Source organism: Panthera tigris, chromosome D2, assembly GCF_018350195.1.
Source record: "Panthera tigris isolate Pti1 chromosome D2, P.tigris_Pti1_mat1.1, whole genome shotgun sequence".
In the NCBI taxonomy this organism is placed as follows: Eukaryota; Metazoa; Chordata; class Mammalia; order Carnivora; family Felidae; genus Panthera; species Panthera tigris.
Genome location: NC_056670.1, coordinates 59,518,631 through 59,535,905, shown reverse-complemented (window position 1 = coordinate 59,535,905; position 17,275 = coordinate 59,518,631). Strand labels below are relative to the sequence as shown.

The 17,275-nt window shown below is 45.4% G+C and overlaps 1 protein-coding gene across 3 annotated transcripts in view; it reads left to right on the top strand.

Annotated features, from left to right (window-relative positions):
* ARMH3 (armadillo like helical domain containing 3) overlaps nt 1-16,389 on the top strand; it is a 175,297-nt gene extending 158,908 nt beyond the window's left edge. For 2 of the 3 annotated variants that reach the window (XM_042959897.1, XM_042959896.1), the window contains 2 exons: nt 13,150-13,266; nt 15,510-16,389. In XM_042959897.1, coding sequence (XP_042815831.1) covers nt 13,150-13,266; nt 15,510-15,602 — 210 coding nt within the window. In that variant the 3' untranslated portion in view covers nt 15,603-16,389. Of the gene's footprint in view, nt 1-4,350; nt 4,447-13,149; nt 13,267-15,509 lie in introns of those variants that run through there. The other variant, XR_006208947.1, reaches the window with a different exon arrangement.
* The last annotated feature ends 886 nt before the right edge of the window (nt 16,390-17,275 follow it).

Here is a 17,275-nt window from a genome sequence, read left to right as displayed (position 1 = left end):
AATATAACTATGTTAAAATCTCCTGTATTGGTTTTTTTTTTTCTTCTTTTTCTCCCATCTGTTCTTTATTCATTTTTTTATGTTCTGCCTTCTTTTGGATTAACTGGATATCTTTTAGTATTACATTTTATGTCCACTATTGACTTTTTTAGCTATACCTCTTCATTTTATTTTTTTAGTGGTTGCTTTTTAACCTATCACAATTTACCTTCAAAATAATGTCCTGTGATTTCATGTAACATTTAATAACCTTGCAATCATGTATTTCCATTTGTCCCCTCCTGTCCTTTGTACTAGTGTTGTCATACATTTTTCTTCTAGGTTTTATACATTTCACAATACATTGCTATTATTATTTAAGAAAAAAAAATTTTTAATGTTAATTTATTTTTGAGAGACAGAGAGAGACAGGGGAGGGGCAGAGAGAGAGGGAGACACAGAGTCCGAAGCAGGCTTCGGGCTCCAAGCTGTCAGCATAGAACCCAACGTGGGGCTCAAACTCACAGACCACAAGTTCATGACCTGAACTGAAGTCGGATGCGTAACCGACTAAGACACCCAGGTGCCCCTATTATTAATTTTATTTAAACAGGAGAAGAAAACCAAGTTTAACAGCAGACATTAAGTATATGGGGGAGCCCACACAGACATGGAAATTCCCACATTACTATTATTTTTTGCTTTAAAGAGTCAGTTATCTTTTTCCTCATTTTTTTTTAATGTTTATTTATTTTTGAGGCAGAGAGAGACAGAGCATGAATGGGGGAGGGTCAGAGGGAGAGGGAGACACAGAATCTGAAGCAGGCTCCAGGCTCTGAGCTGTCAGCACAGAGCCCGACGCGGGGCTTGAACTCACTGACCGTGAGATCCATGACCAGAGCTAAAGTTGGACGCTCAGCTGATGGAGCCACCTAAGCTCCCCTCTTTTTCCTCATTTTTAAATGTAGATAAAAATATTTTATGTTTATCAATGTGTTTACCATTCCTTCATTCCTATTTATAGATCCAGATAATGTAATTTTCCTTTTGCCAAAAGGACTTCTTTTAACATCTCTTGTAGTGCAGGACTGTTGGCAATACATTCCCTCATGTTGTTTGCTTGAAAAGGTCTTTATTTCACCCTCATTTCTGAAGGATGTGTTCTGGATATAGCATTCTAGGTTAACAGTAAATTTTGGGGAGGCACAGATAGCATTTTATTGTTTTCTGGTTTGTATAGGGTTTCTGACAAGAAATGTGAATTCTTTTTTTTTTCTTCTGTATCTATTTTCCTCCCTCTGCCTGCTTTTAATATTCTCTCACACGAATTTTCAGTGGTTTTATTATGGTGTGCATTATATCTTCAGTTTTGCTCCTTATTATATGTTTGTGGATGTTCTAAAATACTTGAACGTATTTATAATAGCTCTTTAAATGTCCTTGTTTTTAATTCTGGTATCTCATTTCTGGGTCTGTTTATTTTGGCTATGAGTCACATTTTCCTGTTTTTTTACATTTCTGGCAATTTTTTATTGGATACTGGGCATTGTGAATGTTATGTAGTTGAGTGCTAGATTTTGTTGTCTTTATTAAACAGTGCTGGACTTTGTTCAGGAAGACAGGTAAATTCTTTCTGGAATAGCATGATCCACTTGAAACTTCCTTTTTCTTGGTCATGATCTCCATCTACCCTGCCTCCCCAGTTTTATTGAGATACAATTGCCGTGCACTACTTATAAGTTTTAAGGTTATAGCATAATGACATGACTTACATATATTATGAAATGATTACCACAATAAGTTTAGTCAACATCCATCTCATATAGGTACCTAAGAAAGGGCAAAAATGTTTTTTTTCCTTGTGACGAGAACTCTTAGGATTCACTCTTAACAACTTTCAAATATGCCATACAGCCATGTCGACTATAGTCAACATATTGTATATTACATCACCGGTACTTATTTATTTTATAACTGGAAGTTTGTACCTTTTGACCAAACTCATCCATGGAACTTCTTTTTAATCTTTGTTTGAATAGGTTCAGAATAGCCTTTACTCCAGGGCTAGTTTAGTTCTACTACTGAGGTGTGACTGCTCTGGGGTCTCCCTGAATGCCGTAGGTGTTCCACAGGTGCTTTTCATTCTGGTCGGTCAAAATTCAAACACCTCTCAGTGGTGCAAGCTTACGGATTCTCAGTCTTTTTTTATTCTGATCTGATTGAATTTTACCCTATACATGCAATCCTTAGTATTAGCAACAGATTCAGTGGGTACACTGTGCAAATTTCTCAAGCTCTTTTCTTTGCCTCATTGCCTCCGCTGGTAGTCCGCCTACAAGTTCTAGTCGCCTCTGCCTCCTGAAATCCAGTGTGTCTGTTTAGCCTAACAAGACCTTCATGCTCACCTTAATCTCTCTACATACCTGTCCTACACTCCCTGTTATCCAGTGTCTGAAGAGTTACATCTTTCACAGTTCTCAGTTACTCCATCGTAACTGGAAGTGGAAGTCCTGAACTACTTTTAAAAATGACAATTGGGGCGCCTGGGTGGCTCAGTCGGTTAAGCGTCCGACTTCAGCTCAGGTCACGATCTCGCGGTCCGTGAGTTCGAGCCCCGCGTCGGGCTCTGGGCTGATGGCTCAGAGCCTGGAGCCTGCTTCTGATTCTGTGTCTCCCTCTCTCTCTGCCCCTCACCCGTTCATGCTCTGTCTCTCTCTGTGTCTCAAAAATAAATAAAACATTAAAAGAAAAAAATTAAAAAAAAATTACAATATACCCAGAGTTACTCAGCTGATTTTTTAAAATTTCACTCACTTTTCAGAGAACCTTCCCTTGCATTAACTATTCATATATATTGTCCCATTTTACTTCATTCTCCTCCTTCCTCCTCTATCAGTCACTGGAGGGGAGAGTCTTGAATAGATATATTCAAGCCTGTTTCAGATTCTGTGTCTCCCTCTCTCTCTGCTCCTCCCCTGTTCATGCTCTGTCTCTCTGTCTCAAAAATAAATAAACGTTAAAAAAAAATTAAAAAAAAAAACAGCATGGAGAATTGAAACATGAAGCTCTTGTGTAGCTGGTATTTTGTCCTTTTAACTGGGTGCTTGATCACTCTGTTCCTTTTTGGCCATGTTTAGATGGACAAGCTTTGTCTTGTATAAGAGAAGGTTAAGCAGGCAGTGTCTGAAGGAAGTAAACCCTGTCCTCTCTGGGTACCAGTTAGTCTTGGAGCCCCTGAACCTAATTGTTTCTTCTCATCTTCTGAGGTGCAAATCTCTTAGTTACTGTATGCAAAGAAGTGCTAAAAATAACTCAGCAAGACTTTGAACCTGGCTATTCAAAGATCACAGTGTGTATCTGCCTAGATTGTTTTGGACAGTTATCTAATGAGTACCCTGCACAGTTGAGCTGTATTTGTGCAGTTGAAATCCATTGCTAAATTGAACACACCTCGAAGGACATCCTAGAATGGATCAAACCTGATTTCTGAGAAATTGAAATTGTAGATTGTATGATTGGGAAGTAAAATGACATTCTTTCCTACCCTTGTAACCTTTGGCCCATCTTTTGTGCAGGACTTATTTTCTCAGCATCAAGGTTGAACCTGAGCAGTCTGTCCCTCACGTGATGGGACCTGACGGAGCCTAAGCTGTCAGTGCCAGTCACAGACCTATCAGAGCTAATGGCCCTTGCTGCGGCTGCTGTCTCAGGGGCCCTACTACACTGGTGGACAATTTTGTACTTAGAATTAACTGGTGGCAGTGATATAAAGTGGAGGAAGTGGTAGACAAAATAGAAGAGATCTTGGATAACTTATTTTCCCTCTTTTAAAAGGTGTGACACAGTTTCAACCGGGCCACTCAATCTCTGCTCAGATATGTAGCTTAGCACTGCTGGCTCCACCCAGTATGCGCTTATGTCTGTGGATGTGTCCTTCCACTGTGGTTTATCTTGAGTCCCCATTTTGCTTATTAGCTCCTTAAAGGCAGGACTCGGCTCTGAGGGCTTTAGAAACCATATGCGAATACTGAGAAGAGCGCTGGGTGTACTGTGATGGCCTGACTCTAATCTTACCATGTGACCTTGAGAAATTCCTTTCCTTTTTGGTTGGGCCTGAGTGCTACTAAATTAGTCCACAGGCATGTTGAATGTTTCACTGCTTCTTAGGACTCTGTTAGGCATTGTGGAAAATCTATAATGTAACCCTGGGTCTCTTCCTCCAGGGTGCTAAGAATTCTGCTGTGACACAGTTTCCATAAGAAATCAGTGGTGGTAGTAGCATGTTTGCTTCTCCAGGAGAGGGCCTGCCACCCTACCTGTCTGCACCTACTAATGCATGAACTCTAAAGCAGTGTGTTCTTTCCACCATAGGAAATCCCTCTTTGAGGAGCCTGTAGAAGACACATCCCTTCCAGAAAGCGGGGGAGGAAAGAGTTTGCTAATTTATGGCAAGCCTTGGAATTTCAGGTTCTAAAAAGCAGTTATTTGTGGAGTTACATTAAAATGAAAGAGAATAATAATAATGAAGCACTCTCTGTGTATCAAGAAGTATGCTTGGCGCTTTGTATCTGTTGCCTTATTCAATCTGCACAACTAGCTCTCTCTAAAGAACATTATTATAACCCCCATTTTACAGTTGAGGAAACTGAAACTCACCCAGCTCTACCCTGCTAGTAAGTGGTAGACCTAGGATGAGTCCAGGCAGGCTGACTCTAGAGCCATACTCTTTTAAATTAACATACAGTGTTATATTAGTTTCAGGTGTATAATATAGTGATCCAACAATTCCATACATTACTCAGTGCTCATCAAGATAAGCACACTCTTTGGGGTGCCTGGGTGGCTCAGTTGGTTAAGTGCCTGACTTCGGCTTAGGTCACGATCTTGTGGTTTGTGGGTTCAAGCCCCGCGTCGGGCTGTGTGCTGCTGACAGCTCAGAGCCTGGAGCCTGTTTCAGATTCTGTGTCTCCCTCTCTTTCTGCCTCTCCCCCGCTCATGCTCTGGCTCTCTCTCTCTCAAAAATAAACATTTAAATATGACAATAATAAATAATAAAAAAATAAAAAGATAAGTGCGCTCTTTAATCTTCTTCACCTGTTTCACCCATCCGCCACCTCCCCTCTGGTAACCACTAGTTTGTTCTCTCTAGTTAAGAGTCTGTTTTGTGGTTTGTCTCTTTTTCCTTTATTTGTTTCTTGTTTTGTTTCTTAAATTCCACATATGAGTGAAATAGAGCCATACTTCTAACTATGTTATTTTAGAAATTATTAGCTGTTGGTTGAAACTCTTTTTCAGGGCCTAAGCACAACTAGATCCAGTAGTGACCCACCAACGTCTTTACTTGGAGAACATCTTTGCGGTGCTTCTTGCTTAGCTAGCCTTGAATTTGAAGACTAAATGTGGATTATGGAGGAGGGAGAATTGTCTTGTTGCTTCTTTATTATCAGAATTCCACTTCCATGCAGTCCAACAGCTGAGCAGAGCACCGCTTAACTGTAAGAGTGCCTCTGTGGGTTGTCCTTACGCTGGTGAAATTGCAAGGTTAGGGACAGACTTTTATTGCTTCTGGGAGAAGAGAGTGTTGTCCCTCATTGGGAGACATCAGTTCTGGGGAAAGTCTGGTTTGGAGAAAGTAGGGGAAGGATGGGAGGCTAGATTAGCTCCTTCCAGAGAAAAATGAAGGATGTGACCTCTGATTTCTTTTCAGTCTCTTGCCAAAATTTACAGAGCATTACAGCCCTATGAAAAATTCAGAAAAGGGAGTTAGGCAATGCCTTGAGTCAGTCATTCTCATTTTTCAAGGAAAGGGTATCTTCCGTTGAGTTTGAGGAAATTTACTGAGTAGAAGGAGAAAGGTTTCAGCCTGCCTGGCTGAGAAGTACTGTGTTTGACTGTGTTGTTCTTCCATAGACAATGAGAGGGAGAGCTCAGTCTGCATCTATCATAAAAATTGCCTGCAGGGGGGCCTGGGTGGCTCAGTTGGTTAGGTGCCCAACTCTTGATTTTAGCTCAGGTCATGATCTCACAATTGGTTGTGGGATCAAGTCCCCCTCTCCCCACCCCATCGGGCTCAGTGCTGAGCCTGGAGCCTACTTGGGATTCTCTCTCTCTGCCCTTCCCCTGCTAGTGCGAGCACATGCATGTGTTCTCTCTCTCTCTCTCTCTCTCTCTCTCTCTCTCAAAATAAATAAATAAAATTAAAAGAAAAAACTGTCTGCAGCTACTTGGCAGTTGCTCTCCGCTCTAGCAGCCCAATTGCCGCTGAGTGTTGTTGAAGACCTACTCTGCTCAGCACCATTTCTTTAGAGATAAGACATTACAGTGGAGCAGGGAACAGTTTAGAGAGGTGGCATGGAGAGCAAACCTTTTTATTCAGACCTTCTTGGTTCTCTGAGCACCAAGATAGGTTTGTCCCAAGTCTGGAGCCATTGTGAAGGATGAACTTCATTTCCCAGTGGCTTGTGGTTCTTTCATTACTTCTCCATCATCAGCTCATATAATAAGCAGTACCTGGTCAACTCCCTCTAACCGATGGGAGAGAGAAGCAAAGGCAATATGCAGGCTTATGGCTGGTGATGCTCACGTTTGTGGCTTCAGAGCTTGGATCTCTCAAGCTGTCTTTTCCTGCTTTGTGGGGGAAAAAAAATGGAGACAAAAAAAATCATATTCTCTAACTAGTGAATAAACATCTGAAATAGAGGAAATGGCCAGAGTCCAGTGGGAGAGATAGATGGAGATTATCATGAAAATCCTCTAAAAAGCCTTTATCATCTTTCGTCCTTGTAATTACTTTATCTGTTTCAAATCATCCAGAGATTAACTATCACCCAGAGATTAATTTTCCTATGATTAGGGGGTTTGGCAGGGTTAAAGCAGAAGACATGGAAGTGGGAACAGAGTGGTTACAGTCTCTTTCAGAGAATGGAAGGTTGGCCTTGAGGTATGAGCATTCATTGTCGAGTGTATTCTGGGATGCCTGGCTGGCTCAGTCAGTGGAGCCTGCAGCTCTTGATCTTGGGGTCATGAGTTCAACCCCCATGTTGGATATAGAGTTTACTTTAAAAAAAAAGGTCACACGGTAGGAGGCATTCATCTCCAGCCACCCCAAGCCTGGAGACCACCTGACGGCTGCTGCCAAAGAAGCCCAGTGAAAAGGCTCCTGGGTAATCCAACTCTTGATTTTGACTCAGGTCATGATCTCGTGGTTTGTGAATTCGAGTCCTGCATTGGGCTCCACTCTGTCAGCTTGGGATTCTTTCTCTCTCTCTCTTCCCCTCCCCTGCTTGTGCGCATGCTCTCTCTCTCTCAAAATAAATAGATAAACTTTACAAAAAATAATAAAGACGTCCAGTTGAAGATTAAAGACCTTTGTATTTCAAGCTTCTCAATGAGTACTAAGTAATTAAAATAGCAACCAAATCTCGATTTTGCTGATAATGAGTTTGGAGTGGTCTGTACAGTTTTGGTGGTGGTTGACACCCAACTAAGCAAGGCTGAGCAGGATCTTTGGCTTCTATTGGTGGAAATTGACATGCCCTGGAGCCCTGAGGGACCTGGTAATAATGAAAATTTAAACATCAAGCCAAGCTTTTCTCCAGGTTACAGCTCTCCACAGATCATGCTTCCCACTTCTTAGGAGTGAGCTTTGAATTCCTTGAATGCTTTCTGAAAGATTAAGTTTAGCCTGTAAACTAAGGAATGTGCCTCAGGTTAAACTAGCCTGCCAATACAGGAAGAACATTGGATTGGGAGTCAGAAAATTCTGTTGTCTAATCTCTGCTTTGTGTTTTTGGATAACTTACAATCTTTCTCGACATCTGTTTCTTCATCTGTGAAATGAGGGCCATGGATTAGGTAGGTGATTTCAAAGGTTCCTTCCAGAACTGTTATTTCTATGGTTCTGTCACCATGGTAACATTGGCAAAAAGAGGTAAGGTTGCCTTCCATATCACTATTCTTACATATTAATGATGATGCCAGACCTCCCAGCTGCCCTTCAGCCACCGCATTCATCTTATTTAAATACATCAAGTATTTTTTTTTTTCAAGTTTATTTATTTTGAGAGAGAGAGCACACGCACATACATGAGAGTACAAGCAGTAGAGGGGCAGAGAGAGAGAGAGAGAGAGAGAGAGAGAGAATCCCAAGCAGCTTTGTGTTGTGAGCACAGAGCAGGGCTTGATCCTACTAACCATGAGATCATGACCTGAACTGAGATCAGGAGTCTGACGCTTAACTGACTGAGCCACCCAGGTACCCCTACATCAAGTATTTTCTATTTCCATTTCTTGTTTTGTTTCCGTCTCAATAGCCTTCATTCTTCTATTGGTGAGATCCTATCATTTATATTTTTGTGTTTATTTTATATATTATCTCTAATCTTCATAATATTCTAAGAAAATAGTATGATGATGACTATTTTAAGATGAAGAACCTAAAGCTTAGGTCAAGGTCCTAGAAGTACTAAATGATGATGCCAAGATTTGACCCTAGGTTTCTATAATTCTGTAGCCTCTTTCTTCAACAAAACAAAACAAAACACCTTTTTTTTTTTTTAAGCTTATTTATTTTGAGAGAGAGCATGGGAGGGGCAGAGAGAGAGGGAGAGAGAATCCCAAGCAGTCTCCACACTGTCGGAGCAAAGCCCTGCGCAGGGCTGAAACTCAACAGATGGTGAGATCATGACCTGAGCCAAAATCGAGCATCGGATACTTACCTGACTGAGCCACCCAGGCACCCTTCTGTAGCCTCTTTCTGTTATATCCCACTGCAATCTTGATAGGTTCCATGTTTATTTCCTATTCTATAAAAAGTCTCTAAGTTTCTCTGTTTGGAGAGAATAGTTTCTCTATTCTCTATTTGTGGTTTCATCCTCATTTGGCAGCCTGGCTTTAGGGAAGGCCTGCATGTTGCCCTGGCTGGAAGTGGGCTGGTGGCAGCCTTACATACTCTCCCCAAATAGGTTATACTGTAGATGTCAGTTCAAATTGAGAAAGCAGTGAATACAAGTTTGCTGTCAGGTCATATCCTATTACTTAGTTGTCTGCTAATTCTCCTTCTGGGAATTCAGTCCATCAGAGATTTGAGACTAAGCAATTTTTCAGGCACAAGGCAAAGCCCTCTGACATCTAGATAGGATAGCCATTGCCAAGAACTTTTCCATTGGTGATTCTCCTTTGCTGCTGTCTTTAGGCCAGAAGTTATTTCCCATTTCAAAGGCTCTGCTAAAAATATGGGACACAGGCTACTGAATAGTCTTTAGGGAATGCCTATTGTACATGCTTGGAGAAGGGGTGTGTATGTATGTCTAAAACCTCATCAATTTTGAACTAACTTTGTGCACTGGGATCTCTCTCCTTCCTGATCCTGATATTGCCAAGAGCTTCACAACCTGTGTTATGCAAAACTGGCCTCTGTGGGCATCTCTGCTCAGTTTTTCTTTAGTATAACCCGTATCCCCTTGTACCACACCAGGACTGTTAAGCAGTGGATACTGGACATTCTCTGACTTTTGGCTGATACATTACCTGTTACACTCAGGATAGTGGGGTCATTATGGAAAGCCTGCTTCATATGGAATAGAGAAATTAGGTTTCTTCTTCACCAGAATCTGAATAAAGATGTGCAAGGCCTTAGCTCCTGGTTTATGGTTAGAACTATCTGGGGATAAGAGCTACCAAATGCCTATTGTCACCAGAAATAACTTTTCATTGTAAAATTAGTAAGCACTTACTGACTATTCCTTATGTGCAAGACACTGGACAGTCATCTCATGTCATCCGTATATGAGCTTTATACAGTTATAGTATAGATAGGATAAGAAAACTGAGGCTCAAAGAGATTAAGTGATGTGTATCAGTTTACATAGCTTGCTAGTGGTTGATCTGGGATCAAAATGTCTCTCCGACCTTAAAGCCTATGTCAGGTGCTTTTCCTCCAGAGACTCCAGGCTAGGGGTTTAGGTTCACACCCCAGTCCCCAATCTGTTCTTCTCTCACCTGAGGCAAAGTGTTTCAAGGCAAAGAAGAGGGCATAGAATCTTTGAAACTGAGGCCGTTTGTGTCTTCCACTTAAATCCAGAAGATGTTCCTTTGTGGTGAAGAATTACTTATGCACATAGGCTCTTTGGGTTAGTTCAAAATAGGTAAGTACTTCCTGGGCTGTGAAGACAGTTGTTCTGGAGTCCCAGGAGCTGTCTAGGTAGCTGTATAGCTACTGGGATGATAGTGTTTCTGTCAGTTGTATGTTACTTTCAGGAATCAAAATGTTTATTCCATGTCCTTTTAGGAAGGTGAGTTCAAATTCTATTTTATAGAGAGAGACAGGTTGAGGCTCATTAGGTAAATTGAGATCCATAGTAAGAGTGAGATTCCCAGTTCAGTTCTCTTTCTATTAGGTCCCTTGCCAGCACCCAGGCTCCTGTCTACTGAGGGCCATATGTGGGGGTGTAAGGACTCCTTAGAGAACATGTGGCTTATCAGTGCTTTTCTGACTTTGAACCTGCCTGGAGCTAAAGTGGTGGACATGGTTCTAGGAAGCCCAGCAGCTGATGAAAGAAAGTGGGCTTGCACTTGGGAAATAGACTGTTACCTGATGGATTGGGGAGAGACCTCAGCCTAGGAGGTACCTTTGGAATGGCCAGGAGCCAGAGACTGAAGCTGCAAATTGTAAAACCTAAGGTCTTTAGACAGAAGCAGTCTGGGAGATTGTCTTCTGCCTCACTGCTGCCCTCTGCCACGTCCCAGGCCAGTGTGGAGTGTGAGGCCCAAATGGGACATGTTCCTAATGTCTGAAGCTCCAGAAAGCGAAGTCACAGAATAGGAAGTAGCCCTAATGTTCCAAAGTCCCAAATGGACTGGAGTCCAGACTTGAACTTAGAATATCTTCTTCTCTTGGAAATATAAGAGAGGTGATGAGGGCAGGAGATGGCAGAGGCTGGGTGAACTGAAGGGCAGCTTGCCTTGAATAAAAAAGAAAGAAAGGAAGTAAGGTCTGGACAAGAGGAGAGCTGAGATCATGCACGGAGTCCAGCCAGGCCTTTGGTTTCCTTCCAAGGAGCTGATAGCTCCAAGGCCTTCTCTGTTTTGCCTTCCTTTAAGAAACAGAACTGAGTTCTTCTGCCAAAAGCCAACTTTGTTGGGAATGAAAAATATCTGTTTTTAGACCTTCCACTTGGCCATGGCAAGGGGAGAAAGCCCAGGGATCAAGGCAGCATTGCCTGAGGCCTGAGGCTCTCAGGATGTAGCATCTCTGACAGGCTGCACCTTCTCAAAATTCGCTTTAGCATAGTATTTGTCTTACCTGATAACCCTTAGGGAAGACTGAGCCCAGGATACTGGCTCATAGGCATTGCTGAGGCTGCCCAGAGTTCAGGGTTAGAGAAAACATGTAATACTCTCTTTTGCCTGGTTCCTGGGGGCCCAGTTCCATCTTGGAGTTTTGCTTTTTAGGGGGTTTTGAGCCGTTCACTTCTGAGCCAAGACCTTGTCTATAGATATTTTAGCTACAAGCACAGCCCACATGCATGAGAGGGCTGGATTACTTTGTGAGTGACAGCCATTGCTGAGTGAGTACTGGTCCTCCTGCTGACAGAGCTGATAAATGGAATTAGAAGCAAAGGAGCCAGCCCCTGCTAGGGTATGTGGGACACAGCCAGGCAGAGTGACCTTGAGGAGCTGGGTGTCTGGAGGGAAGGACACTGAGCCTGGAGCCTAGGCTAGACGTTTGCCCTAGCTGTCCCTCCCCCCACCAAACTTGAGGACACAAGCCCTCCTTGTGTTCTCCATCTGTACTCTCCCCTCAGAATTTGTTGGCAGGCAGAAGTGTTTTCTACCAAGTGACATGTGCCCTGGCACAGGATTGAATTGGTGAGAACTGCCCAGAGGTACTTTTGTCCCCCTCAGGAGGCCATCCTCAGTCCCTCTGACCAGTCCTGATTCTAGCTTATTCTCTTCACCCTGCCCTACCTTCTGTTAGAATTAAGTCTTGGGGCACCAGCGTGGCTCAGTTGGTTAAGCATCCGACTTTTGATCTAAGCTCAGGTCATGATCTCACTGTTTGGGAGATCAAGCCCCAAGTTGGGCTCTGTGTTGACAACACAGAGCCTGCTTAGGATTCTCTCTCTCTCTCTCTCTGTGTCTCTCTCTCTCTGTCTCTCTCTCAAAATAAATAGATAGATAGATAGATAGATAGATAGATAGATAGATAGATAGATAGAAAGAAAGAATTAAGCCTCACTCATCCCTCCCAAGCTCCTTACTGAGCTGGGAGCTCTTCATGATGTCATAGACTTCTGTCAGGTCAAGTTGCAAAATAGCTACCACCCAGATTACCACAGTGAACAGTCATTCCACCTCCTGGTCTCTCCTTTCTGCCCAGCTCCTTTCTAACTTAAATGGTATGCCTTTCCCCCTGGTTGTCCTTGGCTTTGATTCATGGTCTTATCAACTGAAGTCCTACCAGAACTTCCTTTGGAAGCACTGAGATCCAAGGTTCCTGGAGTCCGTGGAGGTCTGAATCCACCCCACCCCCATAGAAAGTAAGAGAAAGGGGAGAGACCCCTCATCAGAACAAAACATGCGCTTAGCTCTAGCTTAGTCAAGAAAGTGTCCCCTACATCACAAGGCTGGGAGGCCCAAAAGTTCGATCCAGGCAGTGGATAGGAAGACAGTTGGCACTGAGAGATGAAAACAAGCGGCAGATGGTGCTGAGGAACATCCCGGGACTGAAGAAATGTGGTTCCCAGAAAGGGAAAAGGAAGGAGATATTGGCAAAATCTTACTCAGCAACTGTGACAGCCTAGCCAAAGAAAGCTGCAGGATATGGCTGAGAACACATTTATGGTTTGGGGATGTTGCTGAGCTCAGACACTCACTCTTCTGTCACCTCTTCTCGTGCTCTTTTACCATACCCAGAGTAAACAGCCCTGGTGTCCAGGCTGGATGGGTCAGGAAAAGCCAGGAAGAGAAGAGGTTAGAAAATGGTCCCAGAAACCTGAGGAATTGCTCTGTGACCAGGCTTTTTTTCTGGGTGATAAGTAGTAAGCATGGTCTCTTGGAGGTGTCGCCCCAGCCTGAATCCAACCCAGCAGGGCAGCAAGAGGGGCCTGGGGACCAAGTGACCTAGGGTTTGAATGGCCTAAGCCCTGCCTGGCCTTTGACCTCCTGCAGGTGCTGGAGGTAGTACGAGCCAACTATGACACGCTCACACTGAAGCTGCAGGATGGCCTGGACCAGTATGAGCGCTATTCGGAGCAGCACAAGGAAGCTGCCTTCTTCAAGGAGCTGGTGAGTCTGCCCCGCCTCCACCTCTGCCTGTGTCTCCTGAGGGCCCTTTCCCAGCCGGTGCGTTGTACTGTGCAGGTGGGCATCTAAGGAAACAACCACAGTTTCCCAAAGGCTGATGAAATAAGACTTGAGGAGTCTGCTGGGATTGGGTGTGCGAATTGTCTCCTGAAGCAGCCCAGGACCAGGCAGTGAGAGAAGATATTCCCCAGGGTACTGGTGCCAGGCGGGGAAGTGTGAGAAGCCTGAGGCAGCATTGCCCATCTCTCTTCTGCAGCCATGGAGACGGCCCTTGCACAGCTCCAGCTGGGCCTGGGGTTTGACGTGTGTTCCCAGTGGCAGCTCTGGCTCATTACCCCGTATCCTGTCTTCCAGCAGCTAATGAGAGTCATTGATTCTTCTCCTCCTTATGCAATCACTTCTTCCTAAATTCCTAACTGGCTCCTGGTCTGAGTGCCCTCCCGATCTAGTTCTCCAGTCTTCACTCCTCACCCCACGCCCCCCTTTCCCATCACTCAGCTTCCTGCAGCCCCTACCCCTGGCCACCTGGAGTCAGTGAGCATTTGCTCTGCCTCCTACTAGTCTCCCAGTCAGCCCTGCCACAGAACTGGGCTCTCCCCATTGATGGTCTCTCTGCTGCCCTGTGCTTAGAGCTGCTCTCAGGAAGAGCGAAGCCTGCCAATCTCAATCCTGCCGCCCCCCCCCCCCCGCCCCTCCAGCCTGGGTGTACACGAATGTCGTAGCTGCGAGTTGAGACCAGAGCACGCTATACTTCCTTCCCATAGCCTCAGCCCTCCCACTGCTGGGGCAGAACTCACCTCAGCCCAGCTTTTACTTCCCTATGCCAAGTTTATGATGAAGGTGCTGGGTTGTAGATTATCTGTCTTATGCTGAACACAGCCCTGCTCTGACCCTGACATGAGATTCCTGAGATTTTGGACTTCCCCAGGGTGAGGGAGATCTGCTCTGGAAGTGAGTGAGTTGGGAGCAGGGAAACAATTGATATAAAGAGATAGCAGAGTCAAGTATGTTTATGGGGTCAAGTATATTTATGGCAAGTCTTTAAGTTGTTGTGGGGGGATTACTGGGGGCCCAGACTTCACAAAGAGAGTAAGTAATTGGAGAGGAAAAGATTGTGGAGGAGTTAGGGGAGCTCTCTTGGTACTAGCCTCTACCTGACTCAGTTCTCCTTATATCTCTACCTCTAGCACCAGGGAGCAAAGAGGGTCTGGTTGGGCTTGGAGGTAATGAGCTTGAGCCGCCCGCTGTTTGCCGTGCTGCCCTTGCCTCTGCCTCCTGCCTGATGACTTCATTATGTTTCCCATAGCTAAGCAGAAATTGAAGGAAAGCTCCTTGGTCTTTGGGGCCCAGGATAGATACACATGCTTTTTCTCCTCCTTCTCCTACTTTGTCTCTTAAACAACATTCACTTCTGTTGCCCATGAACAGCACTCCTTCCAGAGTGTGCTGGATTCCTCCCAGAACCCAGTCAGAGTAGAGAGTTTGGCCCTTTGACCCCTTCTCCACAGTCCTTTCCCCCACTGACAGAGGCAACACTTCCTGCAAGGCTCTCCATCTATGGGGAGAAAGCATGAAGGGAGTAGTGGGGACACAACGGGGATATGCCCCAGACTTCCCTTTAAAGCAGGGGGCTTCTCTGTGGTACGGAAAGAGTTCTGGACTCAGAGTTGAGAAACCTGGGTCCTGCTTCCAAGCCTGGGACTCACAAGCTGTATGACCTGCTCCTCGTCGTTGGCCTCTGGATCGTACTCCTGCCCTCTATGCCAGACAGGGGCTGTGTCTCCAGGTGTTCTTTCCAACCCAGGAAAGTAGATAAATACAGACAGAGAGTGAGATCAGAAATGCATTCCCTGGCCTCATTTTCTCCTCCTCTATCAGACCACTGACAGACCAGTCTCCCACTGCATGGCCGAGGCAAGGACAAAGGCCTGCCCTCACCCTCCTTCCCTGTCTGTGCTTACTTCTGCCTCTTCAGGTGCCCACGTGTACTCTTCTCACATCTGCTTCTCAGCCCTGCTTTTCTTCCACTTATCAGCTTATCACTGAACTATTCGCTGACTTGCCTGCAGGGATGATAGCTGTTAAGGGTTCATTTCCTAAGAGAGAAACTTCTAGCATTGCATCTCGGCCTTGTCCCTCAGGCACCGCCCTCTGTTGTTTGTAACCAACTCTCTCCTTGTTTTCTCTCTGCCTGTGCCCTCTTACCTTCCCCCACCCTTTCCCAGGTTCGATCCATTAGCACCAACGTCAGGAGAAATCTGGCCTTCCACACACTCAGCCAGGAAGTCCTGCTCAAGGAGTTCTCCACTATCTCCTGAGGCCACACGAATCTAAGCAGCTGCTGACTGCCCTTACCCATGAGGCTCCCGGGCTGGAGGGGGACTGAGGGGAGAGGGGCCGTCCCCTAGGTTGGAGAATTACACAGATACCGAGTTCTCTCGGTGAAGGCCACGCTTCAGTGGAGCTTGGACAGCAGGGGCCAGGAGGGGCAAACCAGGGATAATCGAATCTTATTTGGGGAGGGATTGGGGGGGCACAGGGAGAAGCCTTCAAGAATGTGGGGGCTTCCAGCATGGGCTCCCTGGACACCCCCTCACATTTTCAATTGAGATTACAAGTTGTGGCTGCTGACTGATTTTCAGGGGTTGTTGGGGCAAGTCTTAGGGTGAGGCCAGCATCCTGAGGATCAGTGGCTGTCCGAGGCTTCTGAAAACAGACTAACTCTCAGATGTAGATGGAGCCAGTTCTGCTTTCTTTGGGCCTGGAACTGAGCTGAGCTTGAAATCTGTGTCCCCTGCCCCTGATGGTGCACTGTCCAGTCGTGAGGACCCTTAGCTCAGCTCAAGGTAGGGTGGGAATTGAGGACCTTTTTCTACCTTCTCCATCTGGGAGACTGGAGATTAGAATCTGCCCAATGCCCTGCTGTCCAGCCACCACTTTCTGGATTTGATTCTTGGCACCAAGAGTGCCTGTTAGCTTTCCCCTGCCTTCCAACCCGTTGACTCCTCAGCACTATAGGGTCACAACCTGAGCTTTTAATTTTCAATCTGGTTTAAACTGTCTTTAGGGTGTGTGTGTGAAATAAACATTGACAGGTTTTCTGGAGCCCTCAGGTGCCTACTTTGCTGGTTCCCTTTCCAGCAGCCTCCCCACCTCCCCAGTCACCTTCTCCTCTGGGAGCCTCTCCTGCCTCTGCTGAGCTCCCCTCCACGTGTTCCACCCCCTCACCCGGCTGTTGTTTACATCCAGCCTGCCTAAGAATTTCCTCTAGGGAGGAATCTGTTCCTGCTGTGGTCTGGTGCCTGGAAGGGAGAGAACTTGCTGGGGGGCAGGGTGCCCTCCATCTGAAAGGGGCCAGTTGCGCATCATGGAGAGGCCATTCTATCTATTCTGGGCGGAGCCACAGGCCAGTCTCCTGGCCTTTGGGAAGCTGGCCCATGGTTCCTCCTCTGGACAGACTCCATGGAACTTCTGTAGGCTTTCCCTACCCCACAGCTGCCTTCAAAGTAGCTGCTGGTCTGAGATTCCCCTCCCCCCGCACTCCCACCTTCTAAAGCACTTTCTAAAGCTCTCAGGCTGGCAGGACACAAGCACCATAAGAAGACTCTGGGAGTAAGGGCATGAAACCAGCAGTGAGAGCAGGTCTGGGACCTCCCTGGCTGCTATTCCACTTAGCTTCAAATCTCTTTAGGATACTTGCCTTCCCTGGGCACAGAGTTCTGGCTCCTACATTGAGCAGATGTGCACTAGTTCCAGAGGATCCACCAGCATGCTGCCATGTATAGATGCAGATTCCTAAGAGATCAGGGGCTGGGTCATCTGATCACTAGATGGGTAGCTCAGCCTGGGGCATTTAGTGTTCTCCACAGTGATAAACCCCAGAGGAGCTGGAGCTGGAAGCTGGTAGCAAGTTGGAGTTATTAAAAATTGATTTGTATGGGAGTCTTTTTAGTGTCTTTTGTTTGTTTTTCTTCATCTCTGTTAACTCAGA